This window comes from Felis catus, chromosome C1 (assembly GCF_018350175.1).
Source record: "Felis catus isolate Fca126 chromosome C1, F.catus_Fca126_mat1.0, whole genome shotgun sequence".
Classification (NCBI taxonomy): domain Eukaryota; kingdom Metazoa; phylum Chordata; class Mammalia; order Carnivora; family Felidae; genus Felis; species Felis catus.
This window is the reverse complement of record NC_058375.1, coordinates 91,707,864-91,735,138: the sequence shown is the minus strand read 5'-3', so window position 1 is coordinate 91,735,138 and position 27,275 is coordinate 91,707,864. Positions and strand designations below refer to the sequence as shown.

Sequence of the window (27,275 nt, the reverse complement as noted above, 5' to 3'; positions counted from 1 at the left end):
AAAGGCAGAGCGTGACTGTAATAGAACAGGGGAGGCCTGGGAGAGATGATTATAGACGATAATAGACATTAGTGAAGGCCCGTAAGAAACATTGTCCCTGGGTGAATGCCAACTGGCTTTGATTGAATAGATCATAAACTGAGTTTGCAGGAATGTTTCCAAGTATACACACTGTATTGTGGGAATTGGCAAACCTCCTGACAAAGTAGGTGAGGTCCTAATTGTTAATTCTCAAGATGGGCATTTTTAGTTAACAGCTCTTAACTTGTACTTTTCCTATGTTTGGTACAAGGCAAAATGTAGGTTATAATCTACCTGGAGGAGGACACTGCTGTCTAAGGAGAAGTTTAGACCGTGAAGTATTACCTCCTTTTTATCCCAATAGAAAGTAACATCATTAAGGGGACAGTTCTGAGAAATTCTGTTGTGTACTTTTTCTTCCATTATTTTATTACCATATAAGCGGCATTCTGCCGTAATTACTACAAGTGTTTCAATCACAGAATACCTTCAGTGGACCATCAGTCTGAAATTACATCTGATATAACTGTTGATTTGACAGCACGAGTGGTTTCAATAGAGTGTACACAGGCATGTGGCCTTAAGGCTATGTTTCAAATAATTTGTCAAATTATAACATATTGGATTTTAATTATTCATGGTAATTTGAATTCCTGAAGAGTGAATGAATGAATGTAATTTCTAAAAAGTCAATCCTGTGTACCCTGGAAAATAGAGGACTTTACACCAAGTTAAAATGAAAGTCATTTAGGACCTGGAATGTCGTTATCTTCTATAAATAAGTGTAATCAGATTAAATTACTGACATACTATTCCTAATTAAAAATTTCTGGATCAAATACGTCTTGGTAACAGTAACTGACTGGAGAACTATAGGGACTTAGGAAAAGTGCTCATATAAGCAAAGCACTTTGGTGGTAAAAGACACCTCAGAAATCCTTGGGTCAAACTCTGTCATTTCACAGGGGAGATTATTGAAGCCATGAAAGGTTAAATGACTTACTCAAGGATCAGAAGAACAGGAATAGAACATCAGACTCCCAACTGTCTATGCATATCAAATTATTACCTCATAGGTTTTTTTCTCTAATCCAGAATTCTGCAAAAATCTACGAAAATAACCAGAGCAAAGCTAATTAAGGAAACATTATCTGAATGAGATCCTTGAAGATGGTAACCAAGTTTATTCATTTTTAATCCCCTAGGATGTAGCATAATGCCTCACACATATTAGGTAGTCAGTACACTTTTCATTATAGCAGTAATTTTGTTCTTAGTAGAAAGGAAATTCTTTTAAAATATCTAATTCTTAGTAGAAAATTACTTAGGAGAAAAATATCTAATGCTGCCATGACCATTTGACGTGGATGGTGCTTCGTGATCACTTAGGACTAAAATCACCAAGGATAAGAAAACATCCATTAGTAGTTTGCCAAGAAAAACAATTTTCTGTATTTTGGACCTTTGTCAAGCCTGGTTTACTTTTTCAGTTATATGGCCTCTCCCCAAATAGGATTTCTTCCAAGATGTGGTAGAACCTTGTTCTTCTATCCAGATTTTGTATTAAGTAACCACTTAGGATTTGGCTTACCTACATGCAGATTGGTTTTTGCTTGCTAAAATTTTTTTTTATTTCATCAAAGATATTCTCTTGTTTAATTCACCAGAAAATCAGAGTTACAAGATTTTGGTTCAGGATTACATCATGTACAATATCTTACCTAGTGAGACTTTAGAGGAAAAGCCTCAAGACGCCCAAAACAAGAGAGTTCCCTTCCCTGCTAGAGAAATCCAGGAACCCCATAGAATACATTTTTTGGATAACAAGAAAAATGTTCTGCAAAGTCTCAAGCTGCTGTTACATTCATCTCACATATAATAAGTGTAGAAATATAGCTTATGGCTTTTTAGTGGGTTTTTTTCTTAGTGTACATTTCACAACTTTAAAATTTTTTTAGAGTTTTTGACACTTCCTTCTGCCAAAATCTCAGTGATGTAGTAAACACAAACAATTTTGCATGCATTCAAAAAGACATCACATATAATCGAGGCTTTTGTTGTATGTTTTGATGATTCGATGCAATTATAAACCCTTACAGATTGGAGGTAAATTTAATTTCAAAGATCCTAGACCAAGATGCAAGCTTTTAAAAGTTATTCGGAATTCTCAGCCCATGACAGCCACTTAACTGCAAATGAACAAGGCTAGGAATATGAATTTTATATAGTCTTTTGAAAAACTTTGGAAGTGTATGCATTGGACAGAAGTTAAAGATCCTATTCTCTTTTGACTAGCAAATGATAAAAACACATGGCTGTGGTTTTGTTCTTATGTGCGTGCATGAGTATTTTGGAATTCATTGTAATGACCATTCAGTATAACCCTATGCATTATGCTTGGCAAATTTTCAAGTTGTTCACTGGTGGAAAAATGTATACCTTACTCATCAGGTAAGAAACAGTTAATGATAAAAGAATGTGTGTACTTGGAAGAAAACATGGGCACATTTGAGATAAAGAAATGGACTCTCTGAATGTACTATTTATGGTTCAAGATTTTGAGAATGTGTGTTACTTGTGGCCTAGCAAACTGTCTTAAGCATAAGGAGGATGGTGAGACTATTCACTAGGCTAGGCATTTCTGTGGTAATAACACATGAATAGCCAACAAAAAAAAACTTTTGACCTGAGAAAATTGATTGGGAATAATCAAAAAGCAGTATTGTGGGGAAAAAATAGAAAATTGTTATTTTTTAAAAAAAATTTTTTTTTCAACGTTTATTTATTTTTGGGACAGAGAGAGACAGAGCATGAACGGGGGAGGGGCAGAGAGAGAGGGAGACACAGAATCGGAAACAGGCTCCAGACTCTGAGCCATCAGCCCAGAGCCTGACGCGGGGCTCAAACTCCCGGACCGCGAGATCGTGACCTGGCTGAAGTCAGATGCTCAACCGACTGCGCCACCCAGGCGCCCCAGAAAATTGTTATTTTTAGCATTCATCAAGTGCTTTCACACATGTTAATTCTTTGATCTTTGTATTACCCTAGCGAGGCATGTGTGGCAGATCTTGTCATCATTCTTGTTTTACCACTGAGATTTGCCTAAGGTTACACAGTTGTTTTTTTTATAGCAGAGCTGGAGAGAGAATGACCTCTTCCAGTGCCACATCCCTACTGTGTGGTAATGACTTTCTGTGTTTTCCAAGAACTAGCACTGGTGTATATCTAACTGATAACAATTGTTACAGTATGATGGCAGCTAGGATCGCAGATGGCCCCTTAACCAAAGGTCAGTTTCAGACAGGATCTTTGTCCTGGTCTTCTCTCCTTTTCCTGTCCTTTGCATGTACTCACAAAGCCTGTCAGGATAATTGCAAAAATAGTGTGTGGTACAAGCTATCCGTCATCTTTCCATCCATCTGGTCAGTAAATTAATTTGTGTATTTGCCTATATTCCCACAATTCATGGCTACCCTGTCTGTTTTCTTCCCCCACATACTCAGACTGTACATTTCTGACAGTGAGAGAGGACTGGGTAGGGTGACAGTTGCTCTGGCCATTTACCCATGTGTGATAAATTGCTTAGTAATCTCCACAGCACCTTCATGCATACGTTGAAAGTGTTTAGGGCATTGTAACTGGGGAAAATCTCCAATCTTTCATAAATAACCATTAATCTGTCCCTTTTAAATTCAGCTTTCCACATCTGTTTCAAATTGTTCAGTGCTATTCCAGGAGTGCATTAAAGCTCCAATCCAGGTGGTATTAAGGGGATAAATGAGCCACAGGGAAAAGACACTCTGTATTTTTCTTAAAGCAATTCTTGCTCCTTTTTTGCAAAGTTAGGAGCCAAGCAATTTACGATTAAGATTTTTGGAGGATATCCTGTATCATTTTAAGCCATCCTTGTCTATGGGTTTTAAAAAGGCAGCTTTAGCTGTGCCTTGCTAGCATACATTAACGTTTTACTCTGTACGGGTAGATGTAAATACCTTTCTATGAGCAAATTTAAAGTCCTTTTAATTCATTATGGTTCACTGTGGATTCTTGTTGGGGAAAAATGACCTATAACCTAAAAATGAAAAAATTTCAGCTAGAAGTAAGGAAGTGTCTGAATGTGCATTTACATTTGTGATATTCAGGAATTTCAGAGAAAGTTATCAATAATTCTAGTTTAACACATTTTTGTAAAGGAAGCAACTCGCTTTTCAGGACAGAAGGCATTATTTTATGAAATGTCAATAGTATTTTGTGTTTGCTCTACTTTTATTTAATGAAAATTATAAAAGTACATCTTTTCTTACTGTGAATAGCCCATGACGTGTTTTCTCAAGTACTTTCCAAAGAAAATATGTTCTTTTTTTAAAAAAAAAATTTTTTTTCAACGTTTATTTATTTTGGGGACAGAGAGAGACAGAGCATGAACGGGGGAGGGGCAGAGAGAAAGGGAGACACAGAATCGGAAACAGGCTCCAGGCTCTGAGCCATCAGCCCAGAGCCTGACGCGGGGCTCGAACTCCTGGACCGCGAGATCGTGACCTGGCTGAAGTCGGACGCTTAACCGACTGCGCCACCCAGGCGCCCCAAGAAAATATGTTCTTAAGACTTAACTGATCTGTACTGTGTTAGATTTACAAAAGTCACATCACGTAATTTAGAGAATGCCCTGCAGAAAAAATGCATATGAAGACGGCACTGTATGGTACGTCAGATGACATGTAGCAATGAAACAGGAATGTTTTCAAATTGACCTTGAAGAAGTTAAGGGACTCCCAGGAACGAATGTCAGACAGGAGGATAACTGAAAGATTTCCTATCCCTGGCATTTGTAAGAGGCATAAAAGGAACGACAGGTTGATTTTCTGACCCAGAATACAGTGCCCACACCAGAATGTAAAGAAGAAGAAAATTCAGCTGCATGCCTCTCATCATAGTTAGTAAAAATTTCATAAATAGATCATCACATAAAGTGCACAAAATCATTGGCTTTGAAAATGGTTTATTTCATCGCAACAGTCTGGTGTTCCATCCACGCGTAGGGGATTGACAGCTTCTCCACCCATTGGCATTAATGAATTATCAATGTACATCCCACACACATCCACCAGGGAAGCAAAGACACTCCTCCTACACATTACTTTGTTTTTAAATCTTCCAAATGTTGTAGGATGGTTATTACCTTAATAAGTGGAAAATCATTGAATACAGCTCATATTCTCTCCCATAGCTAAAACTGACGTCTCATAGGAATTAGTGAGGAAATGCAGTTTTATTCATGTGTTAAGATATGTTAAATTATCTCTCACTTCTTTGTCATCTCAGGGAAACCTAAGACCATTAAAGAAATGTAACCTGCATTGCTATGCTAAGGCATTTCATTAAGGAAAGAACAATTCAGAATGACCTTGGTAGTCTGTTGAGTGAAAATTTCCCCCTCCTGAGAGAACTCCAGTCGTGTTCTTGAAATGCAGTGAAAAAGAACAAAATGGTTGTTGATACAGTAACCATATGTCCTGGTTTACCCATAACGGTCCCAATTTATACCTTGTGTCCTGACATCATTATTAATCACTACCCTTTCCTCTCAAAAGATCCTGGTTTGGGCAGAAAATTGCATGTTCACCCTAGTTTTAGAACATTTCTTACACAACTATGCCCCTTCCCCTACTGTCTAGGACAGTTAGAGTTCCCATTCATGCTTTTCAGGTAGAACTCTTGGTTTTACAAAGGAAGAAAGACAAAAAAGGGGCACCAGTCCATGCATCTTCAGAAACTATAAAATTCGTTACTGTGTCTTTTACTCTTGCATTCTTTGTGTTCTTGCCTCCTTTCTCTCTATTTTATGCATTGCCTTCTTCAACACAGTGTGTACTTACATAAAATGTCAGAGGTCAAGCAATGCCACTATAAGAATATTTTCATATAGAAACAGTTTAATGCTGCTCAGTGCTTGACACAGTATAAAAGGAAAGTGTGGCGTGTTTTATTCTTTTCAGCTAAGAGGATTTGGAGGTCATGCTACTCATTGACATAGGACTATCAGATTGAGAAATACCTCAAATTATAGACATTTGTTAAATGCTTACTATGCATTTGGCACTCTCTTGTAAAAGAAAAAAATGATGAAGATATTGTCCTGGTTTCAAAGAATTCAGTCGAGTAATGGAGAAGACCATGCAGAGCAAGAATGACATCCATGTGGTGGTATAGCACTCCTAGGATGTGAAGGTGCAGTAGAACAGGGTGAGATTACATCTGCACCTGCAGACTGATGATGGTTTTAGAGAAGAGATGACAGATTAGTGTGTGCACCAAGCTTTGGTGGAGGAATAAGTCCAAGTATCATTCTATATTTGGGGGACCCTGTGTTTTGTTTTGGGGAAATAAGTGGGATTATGTTGGCCAACAGGCGCTGTCACAAAATATCTCTGCTTCTCTTTAACTTTACTTTCCATGGATGAGACCATTTGTTCTTTTTCTGATGAAGAATGTGAATTGACAGTTCACCATTCTTACAATAGCTATCATTTTCCATCTTGTTGATTTATCTTCAACTACAGTTTTGAAAGACCATCATAAAGCTCTCTCTTTGGCTTCTCCCCTGCAAAATAGACTTATTTCCCTTAGTGCACTCTTATTTTACTTTTTAAACAGTCACCCTTATCCTTTTCTGAGTCTTCTCCTGTGTATGGCTCCCACACACATACCCATATATATATTGTACTCAAGTAGCATTGCAGTGCATTTATGTAAAAAGGTCTGGCAAGGCATACAGCCCCCCACATATCATACTTGTTTACTTGTACCTCTGTGTCATGCCTAAAATAAATAAAGCACTCAGAGGATGCAGTCAAATGAGAGTAACACTTCATTCCAACCGTAGAGCTACTGTGTTTTCATCACCCTCTAGTCTGTGACTCTCCTCCCTCTGGTGCATCCTTCCTGCCTCCTGGTTACAGTAATTCCTTTAAGTTCTGTTTTCTATCTTCTTCTATCTACAGTTTCCTCCATGACACTCCTGCTCCATTGACTTTAAGTTTCCCCTCTGTATAATTGCCATTAAATCCAGGTTATGTGTTTGGATGGATTATATCATCACTTCCATTCTTGACTTTCCCCCTGGTTTTTAACTCCCATGGTCTTCTCTTCCTCACCCACTCCTCAGGCAAGCCCCACAGACTGTGGTGCAGTAATGTCTCCAGCAAAGGTCCCCCTTCTCTCTTACCATGATACAGTCCTCTAATGATATTCTCACCTACCAAGCCATGCCCATCTTGCACATGGATGCCAGTTTACTTCTTCTACAACACATAACCCCTTCATGGAAACCCCCTCACCAGTGATAAATTCAGATGTCTCTGTCAAACTGGCTCCCTGCAACCTTTTAGCTCTGTTTCCCTCTGTCCTCCTCTATGAGTCTAATGCTTGTGTAGAGAGGCAGTGCTGAGCTCTGAACTTAGAACATCTGAATTTGAAATCTGGTTCTGTCACTTTCTGGCTCTGTGATCATGGGGTGATCATTTAACTTCTCTGTGCCTCATTTTCCTCACCCATAAAATGGGGATAGTAATTGGGCCTATCACAAAGAATCATTGTAAGGATTATGAAATGCTCAGAGCAGTGTGTAGCATACAGAAAGGGTCCAATGAGTATAAGCCATTATTAGACTCCATTTGCTTTTCCTATACACAACCTGTATTTTCATATCCCTATGACTTTCTCATGCTTTATTTTGTTCTTGGAATGTTTTCCTCCATTTTCATCTCTATTCATTCAAACCCCGCACATTTTATGTTCGTATTCCCCCTCCCTCTTCCATGCAGCTTTCAGGCAAATACTGAAAACATCTCTCCAATTTCCATAGCCTCTCTTCTGCACCTAACAGTGTTTGGCCCTTTCAACCTTATATTATAATTATGTGTATACGTATCTTTCCTCTGAAAATCTAGGGGAAACAGAAACTGACCTATGAAATTGTGCATTTTCCTCAGTGCCTAACCAAATTAATATTAGATACTGTATTTGTTGAATAAATGAATATTCCACTTGTTCACTTACCTTTTCCCTGATACACAAGTGCAATACAGTTTTAGAAACTTGCCCAAATTAACATCTTTTCTTTGCTTATTTAATTCATTTCTCTTTGTCCTAACCCCACCCTTCCCCCTTTTCAACTACACTTCCCCTTTCTTCCCCACTCCCTTCCTGCCTCTTCCCTTTTCTTCTTTTCTTCCTCCTCCTCATTTTCTTTAACTCTGTATTCCCACTTTGTAAAATTTTCTCAACAACCTCATAGCCAAGCTGTCTAGGCACAAAGGGATACTGCTTCAGGAGGGAAATATTTTATCATTTTTTGTTACTTTTCTTTGTCAAAAATAACTGAGCATGTGACATCCAGTCATAATGCTATTTACTCATCTGCATTACTGAGAATTGGGCAATTGTTAAATAGCAAATAAAAATAAGCCCAATTTTTAGACAAGGAGAAGTAATCTCCCAAGCACTTTTAAATTCCATGCTCTGATTGTCACCCTGTGTTTTGAGTATAATTTGTCTTTCCGGAGAAGGGAAACAACTGTAGGTTTAGTGTCATGAGATTCTTTGTGTGTGAAGTAAAACAGAATGTTATGTTGTTTCAGGTGTGCAACATAGTGATTTGACAGGTCTGTATGTTGCGCTGTGCTACCATCTATCACCGTACAGCACTACTACAATACCATTGACCGTGTTCTCTATGTTGTACCTTGTATTCTGGTGACTTACCCATTCCATAACTGGAAGCCTGTATCTCCTACTCCCCTTCACCCATTTTGCCCATCCCCATCCCTCTACCCCATTCCCACTGGCAATGACCAATTTGTTCTCTGTATTTATGGGTTTATTTCTGCTTTTTGTTTGTTCATTTGTTTATTTAGAGTCTACATAAGTGAAATCATATGGTGTTGGTCTTTCCGTGACTTAATTTGCTGCCGAAGATGGCAAGATCTCATCCATTTTTATGTCTGAGTAATATCTCATTGTATGCATACACCACATCTTCTTTATCCGTTCATCTATCAGTGGACACTTGGGTTGCTTCCATATCTCGGCTATTGTAAATAATACTGGAATAAGCCTAGGGGTGCATATATCTTTTCAAATTAGTGTTTTTGGGTTTTTTGGGTTAATACCCAGTAGTGGAATTACTGGATCATATGGTACTTTTTTTTTAATCTTTTGAGGAAAATCAATATTGTTTTCTACACTGTCTCTACCAATTTACATTCCCTGATGAGTTATTTTTAAAAGAGGAATTTGATAAAGGGTCTCCAAGAGTAAATTCTTAAGTATATTTTTTGTCCATTCAGTGCTTATGTTTTCCTTATTCTGCCAATTTCTTTCCTCCCTTTTCTCATTTACAATGTCATTTTTACATATTCTTTCCTCTAACATCTTAATTGTCCTCTTTTCTTGATCAGTGCCCTAGCCTTTCTCCTAAATCTGAAAACCACCTAAAACGTCATATCATGTTGTTTTCCATAAGTCTTGAAATGTCTCCTGTCTTATTGGAGAACTCTTAGGAGTTCTGTTAAAGATACCAATAGTAACCATTTAAATCACATCTCTAATTAATTGTGAGCCTGCACAAAACCAATGTATCTACTTGTATTAGTGAATACAAAATAGAAAAATCAAATATGCTATTCTCTCTATATAGGATTGAGGAGTGTAAAGTGAGTAAGATTGAATGGTAGTTTGGAAAGTCAAACTTGAATTCTTATTTTAAAATTATCATCTAAAACAATATATAAAGTTTAATTTCAAAATCTCTCTGCTTCTGCTTTTCTTCCTGAGCCATAATAAGTAAATCAATGCTTAGAACTGGATAAAACACGTAAGTAATTTTGAGAACTCTGAGTAACAACACTATGTATACAGCATTATGAGATTATCATTTGTGGTAAGTGGGTTCTCAACACTGGTGTTTCCCCCCCTAATTTAGGGTAGAAATTTAGCATCTGGAGAGGTTGGATTTTTTCCAAGTGATGCTGTCAAGCCTTGCCCCTGTGTAAGTATGAGTATTTTCTTTCCATTTTTTTCTGGTTTTGATGCTATAATTAATTGTGCAAGAATGTACAAAGGATACAGTCTTGTCACTCAATAATTTTATTAATGTTTTCTAGAGGGATCATATTATTTCAAGTTTGAATTCATGGTTAATGTTATTAAAAATTCTAAAATCACTATGATTCCACTCCATTAAAGATACTTTTTAATGGTATATGCAAGGGGAAAATTTAACAGTAGAATTTACAAAATTAAACTTCTGTGGGGTGTTAGAAAGAATAAACCAAAGCTACAGAGTAGATGCATTTTCCCCCTTTCCATGGAGGTGAGATTTATTTTTAGTTTAGTTTAGTTTTGTTTCCATGGAGGTGAGATTTAATTTATTCCTAGCCATTTTGGGTTATAGAGAGATATTATACTTCAACTAGTGTGTTTGAAAGCATAATAGAAAGCATGAAGGTCCACAAAATCTTTAATCAAATCTCTAAGTACGTTTTTCTGTGCTTTAGTTTGTCATTACTATTTCTTTAATGTCATAATGGCATTTTCAGATGTCATTAGATACAAGGAGAATGAATGAGTATTTACTCAAATATTATGGATGAATATAACATAAAATGTACTCTCTGGTACCTTATTAGATTTATAAGTTTCTGTTTAAGGTGACATTATTTTATCATAATTTGGTGTTTAGGGTGGATTTTTCTATGAAACTTTTGAAGTTCATAATGGTTTGAAGTAAATGAAATTCCTTTACTAATATAATGGAGTTAATGGTTAAAGAAAACTATCCTTAAGTTTTTTCGCTTGCTATAATATTTCAATCCTTTCTATATTTACAGACTCTCTTTAATATTATAAATGTGCATGTCTGCCATCCTTTATTTCAGAATGTAGTCTGTAGACTAATTCACTCTACTCATTCCAGCTTCATTAATTTCAAAAGTGAAGGGAACCAAAAGGCATTTGCTATTCTATTGATTCTGTGATCTAATGTCACATGTTTTTTTTATCTAATAATCTTTAAAAACTGTTGAACTTTGATACCACTCTTATTTAATTGTGTAAGTAAAATGAGTTTTTAGTTAGTTTTCTGTTGCTTGTATGAACAAGATTTAGGATTCCTATACTTAAAACAATGATATTTATATGTAGGCAGGTAGCAGGAAATCTCCTACGTTCTAACATTAAGATGTTTGGGAACCTGAAGACATCAAATCAAGAATATTAAACATTTCATATACCAAGTGCTATTATGCTTGTACAGCCTTTTACATAAGGCATAAAATGAACACTTGAACTTTTAGGAATATTCTGGCACACAAGTAGATATTTAATATATTTTGTTGTATGGATGAACAAAGGGGTGAAAAAGCAAGCCAAAGTTCCTAGCTGAACCTAGGTAATTAACAATGGTAGACAGTAATTATATCAGGTTATATTTAATGGTATTTGGTGACTCAGTTACTAGAAGGAAAAACGCATTCAGAATTTAAAACCGGTAAGGAGTTGTAGAAGAATACATAATTATGGATGGGGCTACTAGCTAAATGCTGTTTTATAGCTCAAAGTTAATAAATAGTTATTAAAATTTTAGTGCTTACTTAATACAATTATAGATTCATTCGTTGGTGGTAGGATATGTTAGGTGAAGATTAGTAGAAGGAGAGATGGGAGGAAGGGTAGATTGAAAGAGTTTAGAAGGTGGTATCTCTTTTGACCCTGGGACATTTTGTTTATCAGGGAATGGAATATTCCATTCTGAGTTCAAGAGTTATTCTTCTGTATGTGCTGTGCTAGTTTCTTCAAATGTTCAGAGAGAAAGTTAGAACTGAGAAAAACACAGGAGCATAAATGAAACAGTTTTATTTCTGATAATACAGTACCTGGAGACCAAGCCTGGAGCTGCAGCACAGTGCAAATTTGGGTATCTCTGTGACTCCAGGAGTCCTCAGTGGATGAACAAGAAGAAAACAGTACCATAGAGGAAGATATGCCTTTCCTCATCTTGGACCTGGGTTGGGAAGAAAAAAGAAAGCAGTCTCCCCTAAGAATTCCTAGCCTTAGATCCAAAAACCACCCAGGTGTGGGGCTTGAATTCATACCAGCTCTGTGACCTAAATAACTGTAAGCTATAAACAGTTTAAAATGATTCCACATTGATTGTTTCCAATACAAGTACAGATTGTTTCTGGATTGGAGCCTCATTGCACATGGTCCTCAAAGGATTTCTATCGATACAGTCCTAGGGAATATAAGTTCACAACATGGGATCATCAAATTCCTAATTAAAGAAACCATCTTAAGCAAAGTTCAGCAGGAAAAATAAAATTCAGAATTAGACACACAAAGACAGCAGATACTGTAATTATCAGGTACGAAGTTCAAATTTTTATATTTAATATGGCTGAAGAAATAAGAGAATAAAAGTCTAAGAAGAGAACAGGTCACTAAGTTAACTGGATATATTTCACAAAGAATCAGAATAAGTGAAATGAATACTTTAATGGAAACATTACATCATATGTTAGTCACAATTGGATAGAAAATTGGAAGACAAATCTGAAGAAACTTCTCAATGAGTAGTCCAGAGAGATTAAGAAATGGAAATCTAACAGAGAATGGAATGATAAATTTCATATGCATATTATTGAAAGAGAGAATAGAGATGATTGTGAAAAAGCAACATTCAAGGGGTGCCTGGGTGGCTCAGTCAGTCAAGCATCTGACTTCTGCTCAGGTCATAGGTTCATGATTTGTGAATTCAAACCCCGTATCGGGCTCTGTGCTGACAGCCTGGAGCCTGCTTCAAATTTTGTGTCTCCCTCTCTCTGCTCCTCCCCTGCTTGTGCTCTGTTTGTCTGTCTGTCTGTCTCTCTCTCTCTCTCAAAAATAAACATTAAAATAAAAGCACTATTCAAATAAGTAATGGCTGAAAATATTCCAGAACTTACAATAAAACCAATCTTAAGAGTCAAGAAGGATATATAAAATTAATCAACAGCTAGATGCATTTTAGTGAAACTTGAGAACATCTAAAATAAGGAGAAAATATTAAAACCAACCTTAAAGAGAATGCAGATTACCTGTAAAGGGTTGATCATTTGACTCATATCTAACAACAGCAATAATGAAGGCCAATAAAAGTTTCCATTTTTGGTAATTGTCCAGTAGCCCCTTTTGGATCAATCCTCCAACAGAAAACAACTATAAACCCCAGGCAAGATACTAAAACAACAACAATCTGAAGGCACTGGCTAAGAGAAGAGTTGACACTCAGAAAAAGGGGATGATGCTAGGTTAGTTTCCTGGTTTTATGACTGGCTTGAGGACAGATACTCGGCTGGGCTGTGCTATGCAGGGGAGCTAAACTTCAGATAGAAACCTCACAGCATCACTGGCTTGAAGAAGCAGAGTGTGGAGTTCGAAGGAAACAAAGGGGAAAGGGAGGCAGGAAATCTTAGAAAGGACAGTGTCAAAGAGGGAGGAACCTCAAGTTCTGTGTTATAAGCTTTGCCTCAGTTTTGCCATGTGGTACAGACTCCCAAGGAGCTCAGTTCAGGCTGCAAGAACTACACTGAGAATTCATCTGCCAGTCACCACAGGGGAGAGAGTTTGCGGTTGGAGTTCAGCCAAGTTAACTGCCCGCTTTAAGAAAAATCACACTCTTTGTAGAAGCATCACAGAATCCGGAGCTTCTACAGCATATTGTTCAAATTGTCCCAGATATTGTTCAAAACTACTCAATGTATAAAGAATAGGGAAAACACAAACTATACTCAAAAAAGAAAAGGCAATCAAGAGAGAACAACCTTGAGATGTCCCAAATGACGGAATTACAGGAGAAGATTTTTAAAGCAGTTGTAACTAAGTTCAAGGACATAAAGGAAAGTATGTTCATTATGAATGCACAGGAACACCTCGGCAGAGAAATAGGAACCATTGAAAAGAAAACCAAATGGAGATTCTATAATGTGAGACTTGAATATCTGAAGCAATAAGAATAATATGTTCAAAGTTTTGATAGGAAATTAACTTAGAAATCTATCTTCCTCCATTAGGATGAAGTAATGACATTTCCAGCCAAACAAATACAGAAAGTTCACTTCTAACTGTCCCATCTAACTTCTATGAGATGTACTTCTGGAAGAAGTACATATCTTATATATATTACTTTACATGTGTGCTATATTCCCAGTATAATATTTTTAAAAACTGTATGACCATAGCCAAAGTTTGACAGTGTAAACAGCTAGTGATGAAGGTAGAAAAAAGCATTCGGGAAAAATGGTCAAAGATGAGAATATATTCAAAGATAGGAAAATATCCAGAAGAAAATCATCTATAGTTTTATATAAGAAAGGGTCCCAAAAAAGAAGTGGGGAGGGCCTATGACAGATGGAAAAAGACAGGATCCCACCCTGGTTATGGGGATCATTGCTGAGGAGATAGTCCTGGTGCTTCACACATCAGAATACACTCACAGAAGAGCGAGAGTTTTGTTGTTTTGGTTTTTGTTTCTTCTCTCTAGGGAGAAAGATTGGTTTAGGATTAAACATGAATTTAAAGGGTACAAAGAGGGAGAAGGAAGGAGGAACTACTTTTCCATCAGGTTTCAGAAGCCATGTATATCTTATCATCTAAAGAGAAATCGTTGAAGATTGATTACTGTTTGTGAAAACACCTGGTATAAGAAAATATTTGCAGGATTTGAATGGGTGTAGTATATTATATTCTGTGTATCAGGATTTTATATGGTGATGACATTAAAAATGCGACCCACAGTATAGAAATATTTAAATATTAATAACTTCGGAGATGTTCTGTCCAGAAAGATAATTTTGTTATATATAACTATTATCTTGGAAGGTCAAAATAGTAACAACCCTTTATGAAAACTGACATAGCTAAGAGACATATATTTACATTGATTAGAACTCTGTTGCAAATTAAGGATAATAGTATTTTTAATCACCTAATATAAAAAGGCCCAGGAATGCTATGGGATGTATACATCAAAGACTCAGATGATTCATGAAAAATCTCTAAATACAAAACAAACTATCTATACTCCTTGTCCTTTCTTAGGAATTTATAAACTTTGTTGCCCTCTAATAGTATGTATTTTCTTTCTTATTCCTTGAATATTAACATACCTTATTTGGCTTTGTTCATTTTCTGGTTGCAATCAGCAACTAGAAGTTTTTTTTCTTTTTCTGTCTTCATTTGTGTAGAAAAATGTAACATTTTTCGCTTTTGCAAATCTCCATAGACGAAGGAAAAATGAATATTTCCCATGACTTTTCAGCATCAAAATGTTTTCAAAATCAGAATTTAGAATTTGTGATATGAGTCTATTTCCAATATGTATTGTTTATTTTGCCTGTTTTCTGGGAAAGCCTAGTGCTATTTGGTTTTCCTAACATTTTCATTTTAATTTTCTATGATAGGATTGAACTGCCTTAATAATAAATACCAAAGGCTTCCAATTCATATTTTTCCTGTTATCTCTCCTCTTGGAGGTAGAGTGGTGGTAAAATGAATGAAAGAATGAATTAAAGTGAAATGAATTATTTTCTACTTATCTGACATATACTATGATTCACTCTGTATAAAATTGCCGATGGATAGTTCCAGGAGTGTGCTATTTAGGGTTTTATAGAGCTGAGTCAGCTGAACTGAATTAATGATTGGTTTCTAAAAGCTTCCCTTAAGTAAACTTAATCTATTTTTTTGCCTTTTTATATCTCAGGTCCCCAAACCAGTAGATTATTCTTGCCAACCCTGGTAAGTATTAGAAATGTTTATGTAGCTAAGTTGAAATACCATACCCTTAGCTTGAGGATGCCTTAAATGTAGGGGTACTAAACCACATTCCATTTCTATTGTCCTGGCTAAAGGTGTTTTCAGATACAACAAAACACCATAATGAATTTATATATTGCTGACCTTTCCATAATTTCATCAAAGTGGTGTGTGTGTGTGTGTGTGTGTGTGTATGCACGTGCATGTGTGTGTATGCATACACGTATTTGATTGTAAATTCAAAGCTTATAACAGCCACAAAAAGGAATGGAACATTGGCAACTATGTATCTTGTATTTTAGAAGAGTAGATTCCATGAAGCAGAGAAAAAGACATACTTCCATTGTCTGAAACTAAAAATTAGCCCAGAAAGGACAGTAGATCCTAAATTGTAATATAAGAGGAACAAGATGTATCCGTGTCTGAAGTTTTGTTTACATGAAGCCCACTTACCACGTAGAGGCTAGCCTTCTCACTAATAGAAATAAGGAAGCAGAGAAGATAGTGGTTATTACTTTTTAGACATGATGAGTTTAAGTGGAAGTGATATCTTCAACTGGAAAAAATGTCTTTAGGATCCAGAATAGTTATGATCATCATATGATAGCTAATATATACCAAGTACCTGCTGTGTGCTTAGTATTTTACATGTTTATTTTTGTTTTCCAATATCTTTATGAGGAAGGTTGTTACTATCTTTACAGTGAGGAAACAAAGGTTAAGATTCTGCAACTAGTAAGCAGTAGAGCCAGGATTCCAAGGGATCCCATCTGTACATTGCCATACTGCCTGTCCAAGTACAAAACGTGGGTTTATTTACTTATTTATGTTTGTTTCCCTAAATTCTGTGTTTGGCTCCTCTTAAAATGACTGCATCTGTTTTCCTCTTCTTGATACAAGATATATGCATCCAAATGAGGTAATAGTGTATGTATATAAATGAGATATTCTGAGAGTATCTAGTACTAGTTCAGTTTGCAGGTGTAGATAGGACACCTGAGTTGCCTGATTTTTCTAAGTGTTTTGATTATTTTGTATTATATAACCAAAGCATAGAAAATGCCCGGTTGCTATAGAACTACACTGGCCAAAGTGTGGGATTCTTCCCATCAGCCCTCTTGCTGTGTCCTCCATCATCATGGCTGTCCTCTGTAGCTATTATGTTTTCTCGACCTCCTCCCTGGGCTTCAGCACTGAGCTTGCTGAAGAAATTATAGCAGGCTTGTGATAGAACTGGGAATCTTTACTATGTTTTTACTTAGTTTAAGACAAATTTGAGGTCAGAACTACATGGCATTAAAAACCATGATCCTGACAGGAATTCGATTTGGAGAACAGAGCTAATAGTGGGGATAATCAAAGTGAACAACACCAAGAACTGGTAAAATCATGAGAGTGTGATGATGAACTTCCTTCTCTTCTACTATTTTTCATATAACTAGACACAATAGTTACAAGGGTAATGATGTTAGAGATAAATACTAAGGCATGAATTTTTTGAAATAAACCGATAAGTTACCTTGGAACCTTTCAGGGTGCAGGAGATTAGCTTTTGAACCCTTTGTTTTAAAATGCACTCTTGCCAGTATGTAAAATTCTACTGAAAATATAACCAGTTAGAAAATGGTATTGTTGCGGGGCACCTGGGTGGCTCAGTTGGTTAAGCCTCTGACTTCAGCTCAGGTCATGATCTCACAGTTCATGAGTTCGAGCCTTGCGTCAAGTTCTGTGCTGACAGGTCAGAGCCTGGAGCCTGCTTCAGATTCTGTGTCTCCCTCTCTCTCTGCCCCTCGCCTGCTTGCACTCTGTCTCTCTCTCTCAAAAATAAACATTAAGAAAGAAAAAGAGAAAGAAAGAGAGAGAGAGAGAGAGAGAGAGAGAGAGAGAAAGAAAGAAAGAAAGAAAGAAAGAAAGAAAGAAAGAAAGAAAGAAAGAAAGAAAGAAAGAAAGAAAGAAAGAAAGAAAGAAAGAAAATGGTATTGTCCTGAAGGATTAAAAAAAAAAAAATCAAGATGTTCAGATGAGGGAAGAACCTTGAATATAGGAGCAAATAAAGACATTTCGTAGTAAAATTTAAAATTTTTTTTTTCTTTTTCTTGGGAAACTTGGACAATTTATTCACACTAAGCAGACAATTTCATGTGAAATGCTTTCTGCTAGGGAACAAAATGGTCAAGTATATTGGAAAATCGAACCTTCAGTTTTGGAAAAACTAAACCATTTAGAGAAAATTATACTGAATGATGACGTGGTTCTCAAGTCATTAAGAAGTTGGCTTTCACCAATTGCCTTGTCTGTTCATTACATGTCCATGTAAAAACAACTTGTTCGCACAAAGTAAACTTTGTCTTCTGGGTTGGCCATGAAATAAAACAGAAAAGGTGATTATCTTCATTTGCCTGGGTATAGAAACCTAGGTGAGAAATCATTTTGCATTTTAAATCTTAAGGTATTGCTCTGTTGTTTTCTAACTTCCACCCCAATGCCACTTTGATTTCTGATTTTTTGTATGTGATCTGATTTTGTGGGTGGTATCATGTAGGCAGGAATGAGGTGTGGGGCTTAAAACCAGGGAACTGTCTGAAATCCATATGAAGAACAGGATACAGATGCCAAGGTTCCTTACCCCATTCTTCAAAGTAGTCAGACAACTTTTTTCCCCCTACCCTAGCAAGAGACACTGAAGTTAGAAGGTATATTATGTGGAAAAATTGAGCCATGTAGGGCTTACACTTAGAGCAATCCCAGCAGAGATTGGGAGAGATGGTATACTGCAAACAGACTGGTCAAATTAAGGAAGGTCTCCATACTGACTGATGTGAATGCCCAGTTCCTTTGTACAGCTCAGTTCCAGTACTGTGACACCTGGGTCTCATACATGCAGACTACCTTTCCTTGCATCCAGACAGGATCTGGAAGATTTTTCTCTAAAGAAACTGAATAGACTCAGTGGAAAACAAAACAAAAAACCTAAAAGCATTTGGATATTATCCTGCCCCGTGAAATTAGGTTCTTGCCAAATGATTAGGTTCCTACCTGGCAAGTCTAATTTGGTGCTTCCTGTCCCCACAGAGATGTCTCTCTCCTAAATGTAAACAAATGACAAAGAGCAACCAGATACTTGAGAAAAGCTTTGAACTAGAAAACAAATAGATTAAATGGGAAAAAGAAACCAGGAAAAACACAGACATTAGGATGAGCAGTAGAAAGATGTGTTTTTAAAACCTTTAATTTATATTCTCAGAATTAAGAGATGACAATATATCCATGGAAATGAGCTGGATGTGCTATAAAAGGAAAAATCAGACAGCAAGAAAGAGCTCTTCTAAATTAAATATTGAGTAGAGGAGTTGGAAAACAAAGTTGAGCAAATCTTCCAGAAAATTAAAGAAATAGATAATATGGGAGAAAAGATAGAGAAGTTAGACAATTGATCCAGCAAGGACAGCATTAATTTAGTGAGAACTCCAGAAAGAGAAAACTGAGAGCAGCAATTATCAAAGAAACAAGACAGAAATTTCCTAGAACTGAAGGATATATGGCTGCAAGTCAAAGATGTTACTGAGAGTTAAGGATAATATCGAACTAAAATGTATGGTACATAACTTGAAGGCATATTATCTTGAAATTTGCAATATAGAGAAAACAGTCTGAAAGCTTTCAGGGACAAAAAGAGATCAGATCACATAGAATGGCAATGAATTCCAAGTTAGAAGACAATAGGACAATGCCTCAAAATTTGAGAAGCAAAGTAATTTCTCGCCTAGAATTCTATACCCAGGCAAATTCTGTATTAAGTAAAATAAAAATATTTTTCTAGGTGTGAGGCTTTCTGAGTATTATTACAACCTATGTATCCATTTATAGGAGGCTGAAGGATGGGCTAATAAACCAAAAAGAGGGAAATATGGAATCCAGGAAATGAGAGCAAAGGGATGTCCCGGTACTATAATAATTGAGCAGGTTTAGAGAACAAGTAATATGGATTAGAACAAGAGGGTGGAGGGCTCAGAAGAAATGAATGTCTCCATATGATAAAAAATGGACAGGTTCAGTATATGGTGTTGAGAAGTGTATCATTGAGTAGTTTATCATTCTCTTGGAGAATTTGAAAAGAATTTGTAAGACAAAGCTTGAGCCAACAAAAACTTGAATTATTTTTTGGAGTCAGGTGTTCTTTGAATATGCAAACATGACAACACTGAGCCAGATGATGGTTTGGCTTTGTAGAGGTTACAAAAGGAAGAGTGAGGAACAACACTGACAGAATGAGCCTGAAAGGAAGAGAAAGGAGTTTCATTCCTGACACTTAAAAATTGATAATTTAAGAAATTGTAGTTTGATGATATTATTTAGAAATATGCAAGCACAAATAAAAAATAGATAAAATGCTTTTGAAATGGAACTTGGGATAGAAAGCTGCTAAGATGGGGTAATGCTGTTTTTTCATTATTATTGTACAGATTGCATTTTTAAAACTATGTTTCTGTGTTACTTTGATAGTAATGCATATGCTATATACTAGTTATGATAAGTGCTATGAAAGAAATTAGGATAGTGTAATAAGAATCATGGAGTGGAATATGTGAGGTGCAGGACAACATTCTTCAGATGGGATGGTCAGAGAAGACCTCACTCTGAGCTTATATGATAAGAAGGAATGTGTGTGGAGTGAGCTTTCCAGGCAAGAATACAGTCTCTGAAAAGATTCTTAAGATCAAAAAGTGGTTGGTGAATTTCTGGACCTGAAAGAAGGCTAGAGACTAGTGAAGAAGGGGGTTGTGAGAGATAAGATTGAAGAGTGACCAGATCATACCAGGTACTCATAGTTCATGGGTTATCATAACTGCTCTTAACCCAAAGTACCATCTGCATAAAATGCCCTCAGCTCTGCTTCTGTACTTGGTGAAAATCTCACATATCCTCCATCAACAAACTTTCGTGTTTTAAGTAAACACTTAGTGTAAGTTAAAGGCAGGTGTTTATACCAAGTTATCCGAGTCTGTAAGTGAATGAGAGAATTTTCTGGAATATTAACTCATGAAGTTTTGAAAGAGAGCCAGTGGAAACATAAAATTTTTCCTTTTGACTTTATTGTCCAAAGTCTCTATATTGTGCAAATATGTAAAACTTATATTTGATGTGAAAGGGTCACTAAAGAGTATTTTAACATTGAATTTGGGCCTTTTACTATAACTGTTACTGTTACAGAATTTGGGTATGTTTAAGATGAAGATAGTTTAGGAAGAATTAAATTCTGGTATTGAAAATAACTATCTTTTAAAATTAAATTTTAGGGGTGCCTGGGTGGCTCATTCACTTGAGTGTCTGACTTGATTTTGGTTTAGGTCATGATCTCATGGTTTTGAGATCAAGCCCCATGGAGGGCTCCATGCTGGGCGTGGAGCCTGCTCAAGATTCTCTGGCTCCTCCCCTGCTCGTGTGCCTGCACACACACTCTTTCTCTCTCTCAAAAAAAAAAAAACAAAAAACAGGTTTTTTAAATTAGATTTTACTTACAACTAAGTTCTTAAGCAAATTGGTTATCCAAACTGTGGACCATAAGCATTAATCTTATATCCCCCAAAATAATTGTTTAAAAATAAATTGTTATGGGGGCACCTGGGTGGCTCAGTCGGTTAAGTGTCCAACTTCGGCTCAGGTCATGATCTCATGGTTCGTGAGTTCAAGCCCCGCATCCGGCACTGTGCTGGCAGGTCAGAGCCGGGAGCCTGCTTTGGATTCTGTGTCTCCTCCTCTCTCTGCCCCTCCCCTGCTCATGTTCTGTTTCTTAATTATAAATAAACGTTTAAAAATTTTTTAAATAAATTGTTACTGGAATTTTCTTAAAAGGATGCCAAAGTAGGTTTCATTTCATACTATACATAGAAAAGGTGAAAGTTCAGAGGGTCCTGGGTGTGCATGTGTGTGTGTGTGTAAGTGTGTACACGTGTGTGCATGTGTGTATGTCCTATGCATGATAGTCTCTCCCTACAAGTCTTTTTCCTTCTTGTTCTCAAACCACCTATAAATCTCTAACTCAATACCTACTCACTCCTTTCTTGTCCCATTTATTATTTGATAATTATTTACTAACTGGGTGCTTACCATGTGTTAGGCACTATTCACTTCACCGTGGTTAACTTTGTAGACCATTTGTTTTTCTCTTATTAAAGGACTTTTTTTTCTGCATTATTTTTGAAGCAATGTAATTAGTATAGAAGTAAAGTTAAAAACAACTCAGATCTGCCACTAAATGAAAATCCTGACAGATACCTATTTGTAGCTTCTGTCTGTTCCAGGTACGTTACCCAACTTTTCTGTGTCATTCTTTCTTTCAGGTATGCTGGAGCAATGGAAAGATTGCAGGCAGAGACTGAACTTATTAATAGGGTAAATAGTACTTACCTTGTGAGACACAGGACCAAAGAGTCAGGAGAATATGCAATTAGCATTAAGTAAGTAGGACAAGTCCTTTTACAGAAATAGATTTCCTGTTTTCATAATTGCATAGACCATCTGACATGTATAACACTAAAGTTAAAAACCAAGGTTCTAACTGCAGCTGAAATAATGTATCCATCCAGACAGTTCATTAATACTTGAAAATATCTGTTAGAAAAACAGTATTAAGTGTTATAGACTGCTAATTGGCATATTAGATTTCTTTCATAACATTGTATTTTGGTGATTTGATGTGTGTCTGTTTCTTATAAATTCTAAAAATAGATATTACTAGATTTTGTTGTATTTTGTTTTTCTATATTCTCGAAATTAATAAATTGGGCATAATGGTCAAATCTAACACCCCCCCCCCACTTCAAATATTGGTTGTATCTTCAAACAATCTAGTAAATATATTTTGTTAATTAGCTGTCGCCAGTGTATTGGCATAGGTATATATTTTGTCTTCAGAATTAATTCCTATAATTTTATTGGGGCATGCCCTCTGGTAATTATTGATTTCTACTGATTAAAAACACATTTATATTCATACGTTATTCGTTGCCCACAGGTACAATAATGAAGCAAAGCACATCAAGATTTTAACAAGAGATGGCTTTTTTCACATTGCAGAAAATAGAAAATTTAAAAGTTTAATGGTAAGCATTGATTAGTTTTTTTCAATCTGTAGTCCTTATTTTGCTCTTATTAGAAAGTCAGTTTAATTCTAAAATTCTATCTAAAAATTAATTCTAATTTAATTCTTAGAAATCTTATGCACTGAAAGTTGTTTAAAGGGAATTCTGTAATTTTGCAACAGAATCCTGAAAATTCTAATTTTAAGAATTCCAATTAAGTTGTATATTGCCCCACTCATTTTTCACTGTAAATTAAGTTTGCAGGTTTTAGATAATATTTCAGAGTTCCACACTATTTATGATTCTTAGAGCATCAGACAAATTGACTCCACTTTGTTATTTGTGTTTTGCCTTGTGTTTGATTGACAGAGCAGATCTTCACATACGCATCTTTTCTCCTCTTCCTTTCTCTGCCTCTATCTCTTCATTCGGGCAAAGGAAGGTATTTTTAATAATAACCAAAAAATTGTAATTGGTGAAATACCTCTCACAGGTTCATTTCATGCAAAACGCAATATAATGTCAAATGGAAAAGCTTTTTGTATTTTCTGCCATTTTAAATCATCTGAGCCATAGTTCTGCTTCATTACCTTGGAAAATTAAATATTAACAGGGTAACATTTTTACCAAACAACAGTTGTCATATCATAGGCATTATATATTTAAATTGAAATAGTATATTACCAAGTTGCTTCAAATGAACAAAGATTACTTTAGTCTTACGATTTAAAAAAGTACAACTTAGTAATTTTATTAGCGCATAATATTATGTATGTCATAAAGACAGTGTGTATATGGCACAATATAGGCATTGCTGACAGTAAAGAAAAAGTTCAAAGTTCCTCAAAAGTGGTCTCAAGTCTGTTTCTCAAGTTTGAGAGTTTCTTGAGATAATGAAGAATTTGGACACGAGATACAGGATGCATTTGTAAACGTACTTGTAAGTACTTTGAGTAACTTTGGGAAGGACCACTCATTGATTGAACCATCAATCAAATGATACATTCTGCATCCTCCGGAAAACATCTCAAAGCACTTTGCAGATGTTAACCATTAAAGTTAAAGACTGAACGTAAGAGAGTCTTACAAAATAGGCCAGCTTGAAAGCCTTATCTAAAAATTTAGAACTGCTTCGAGATGGGGATACAGGGATTCATGTTTTAAAGAAATGGAAGTGTCTTGAGTTGAAAGAAAAGTCAGAAAACCTCTCTGGACATAAATATCACATTTCCAATTCACAAGTTAAGGATCGGCATCAAGATTATGTCCTGGAAAATGTGAGCCCTGTCAAATTAGTGGCCAAGATGCAGGCATCCTCCCTGCTGGAAGTGACTTACGTTCTGTTGGAACAGGCAGGCTGAGCACAGAGAGAACTGGACCTGAGGAGGTTTTTCCTAAAATGAAAACCTTAGGAGGGAGGTGGCAAGTGGGTGCACAAATAATGAATGGCAGCCCCAGCTGAAACATGATGAAAGCATGCACAGGGGGTCTCCACATCGCTGCGAGACATACTGGCTTGAGTCTTCACCTGCAGAACTTCCATGGATGATAATGAGGCTGCTCCACGGTATTATAGTTAATACGTGAGACTTAAAAAAAAAAATGCTGTAGGGCCAAAGATGAATACCAGCTTCGCTGACTTTGAAAGAAACAAAAGGAACTCCCATCCGAGGAGACAAAGAGGATGAAAGGAATAGTCACTGGAAAGGGCCAATCAATTCAGCTTTGTGTCCCTGGGTTCAGCTCAAGAAAGTTCATCAGCAGCTAAGGTTCGAAGTAAAAAGCCAGTAAATACTTCATGACCTGGATTAGCAGACATAGGTCCTCGAGTTCCTATCTACATACAAAGCTGTGATTCTAGTATAAGCAACAGAGCCTCAGAATTCAAATAATGTGCACCAGAGAGTAGTGAAAGTTTCTGCAGTGATGTTCTGGAAAGGGAATCAAGAGTACTGTCGCAGAGCTAAAGCAAACTCTGCCTCATATGGTATAAAATATCAGAAATGCCTTTGCTAGAGACACATACATAGTTTTTCTTTTCCTCCATATCCAGAGGAATGCACCTTCTGTAAGGAAGCATATAGCACAGTGGTTAAAGGAAGGGAAGTCAATTAATAGCATAGCTCCAACAAAACTAAAAACTATTAGCAAAGGGATATAATTGTAAAAAGAAAGATAAGGAGCTGAAAACTCTGTCTTGGGCAAACTCTTTGTCAGGTTTAGCAAATAACTGTAAAAACTGCTAAACAGTGGAACTAGTCTGGAGCTGCCCCTCGCCTTTGTTTCTGTTCATTTGCTGAACAAACTTATATGGAGACCTTACCTTGTGAAGTCATTACGTTGTTGTAGAATTCAAAATGACTCCACTGTTCTAAAGCAGCTTTCAGATTCGCAAATCCATCTGTAGCAAGAACCTCACAGTAGTTGCTGTCCTTTAAACCTCAACTCAGAAACGCCACATGGATACTTGATCAGCAGGAATGGCTCCGCTTTTAGTAAGCAGCCCCTTTAGAAGGAGAGAGAGAATTAATAGGCACCTTTGATTTCACTCCAGCAATATAGAGGCTTCTCTAAATCAGGCCCATACAACTTCAAGGAATGATCTTTTATCATGTTGGTGTCACACAATACAGTTTCCATTAAAAGTACATAATGGTCTGTGCGTTTGAGTTGCTTCTTGAGAATAGTTCAGTATCCTCCCATTATGGGTGGTAAATTTATATTCTTCTACCTGTGAAACTTACTAGGGCCTGGAATTAAATTTTAATTTGGAAAGGATGTGAAATGCAAGCAGACTCCAGAACTTGTTTTAAATTAACCAGTTTCTTAAAGAGAAGATTGACCTTAGGCGGTTGTGACCGAAGCTTTCCCCTTGGGTTTCAATAGCTTGGCTAATCAAAATCTTTGTTTCTCTTAGTCATTAAATTCAAATTCTAAATGAATTTCTATATCCAGATTACAAGGCATTAATTTTGTTCTAATTTTCATGTATGCCAGACAATCCATGTCCAAATGCTGTTTATAAATCAGCTCCATTGCCTGTTTCCTTGGTAATTGGAATGATGGGCTCTCTCACTCATTATTTTTCAGAGAGGCTTGAATTGTTGACACTGCTGTGTCAGTGCGAGATAAGGAAAGCTTAGCGATTTCTTTTGTTTAGAGTCTTCTTATTTACTTGTAGTACCTGAAGGTCAATGACTGCTAAAGCAAGGGTGGATTAGACTAAAATACAGAAAGCATAAAGGCATAAATTGGAAAAGACCCATGGAGGCACAATTTAATTCTACCCAGTTAGAAACATGTGGGAAGATTTACCCTCATAAGGCTGTAAAAATGGAGCTAAAATCTCTTCCATGCTTAGTGAAGTGATAAAAGAGTATCTGTAGCTCACCAAGCCGCATGACCCTTAGGCCTTGGAAAAGTCATGTTTTTCCTCCTTCCATAAAATTTGGAGATGGTTAGGTATGAAATGATCACCAAGTCCTTTTCAGCGTGATAATTCCGTGGTTTCTAGCCAACTTCACATAAGCTTTAATTCATCCTAATCCATAATATAATGCATAAAATTCATAGTATTTATAACAAAATTACATTGAAATTCATCTTATTGGCTTAGAGTTACTTTCAGGTTTATTTTCATATTTTTGTTAAAGAAAAAACACATTTTACTCAATTTAAATAATAAGACTAAGAGAACACTGCTTTGATGTCATCTGCATCAGCAACACAATATATATGTACAGTTCTTGCAGAGACCTTACAAAATTTTGCCTTTTATTTTTTAAAAGCATTATAAAGAAGGCCATTTTCTGACTATTGAAGCCACATTGAGGATATAAACTTCTGTCTGGTATTTTGATTCTTTTTCTTTCTAAGTCAGTCAGATTCCAGATGCCTTCGCTTCATCAAGGACCCCATAATTTGGGCTCAAAAAAGAAAGAAGAAACATATGTAGATAGATGAATAGGTTTCCATATATCTATAAATAGTGATAAAGTGCATAAAACCCTAGCATCTTAGATCTCAGAAAACTAAGTTCTTGGTACATCATGGACACTTGGCAAATGCTCCTTCCCTTTTGCCTCCATTTTTGTATATTAACATTTGCCAGGCACTACTTGCTAATAGTATGATGTAGTTAAGAGCACAAGCTTTGGAGACAGACATCAGCTGGGCAACCTTGCCCAAGTTGGTTAACTTCCCTGAGATTTGAGTATCAATGAGGACTCAGCCTTGCTCTTGTTAACTGTGTGGAGACTGTGAGAAGCTTGGCACATGGGCTCGTGGGAGCTGTTACGATTATTCACATGTGCCAGGCAC

At 36.4% G+C, this 27,275-nt stretch overlaps 1 protein-coding gene and 1 long non-coding RNA gene across 3 annotated transcripts in view; one reads left to right on the top strand and one right to left on the bottom strand.

Annotated features, from left to right (window-relative positions):
• Nucleotides 1-27,275, top strand: part of VAV3 (vav guanine nucleotide exchange factor 3) — a 364,842-nt gene that overhangs the window by 308,388 nt on the left and 29,179 nt on the right. For both annotated transcript variants that reach the window (XM_045033232.1, XM_011285035.4), the window contains exons 21-24: nt 10,004-10,069; nt 15,821-15,855; nt 22,215-22,331; nt 22,889-22,976. In XM_045033232.1, coding sequence (XP_044889167.1) covers nt 10,004-10,069; nt 15,821-15,855; nt 22,215-22,331; nt 22,889-22,976 — 306 coding nt within the window. The remainder of the gene's footprint in view (nt 1-10,003; nt 10,070-15,820; nt 15,856-22,214; nt 22,332-22,888; nt 22,977-27,275) is intronic.
• LOC123378988 lies at nt 11,920-26,706 on the bottom strand. Its single transcript, XR_006582805.1, has 2 exons — nt 25,279-26,706; nt 11,920-12,082 (listed from the first exon to the last, which is right to left on the bottom strand). It is a non-coding gene; the product is annotated as an uncharacterized LOC123378988 (long non-coding RNA).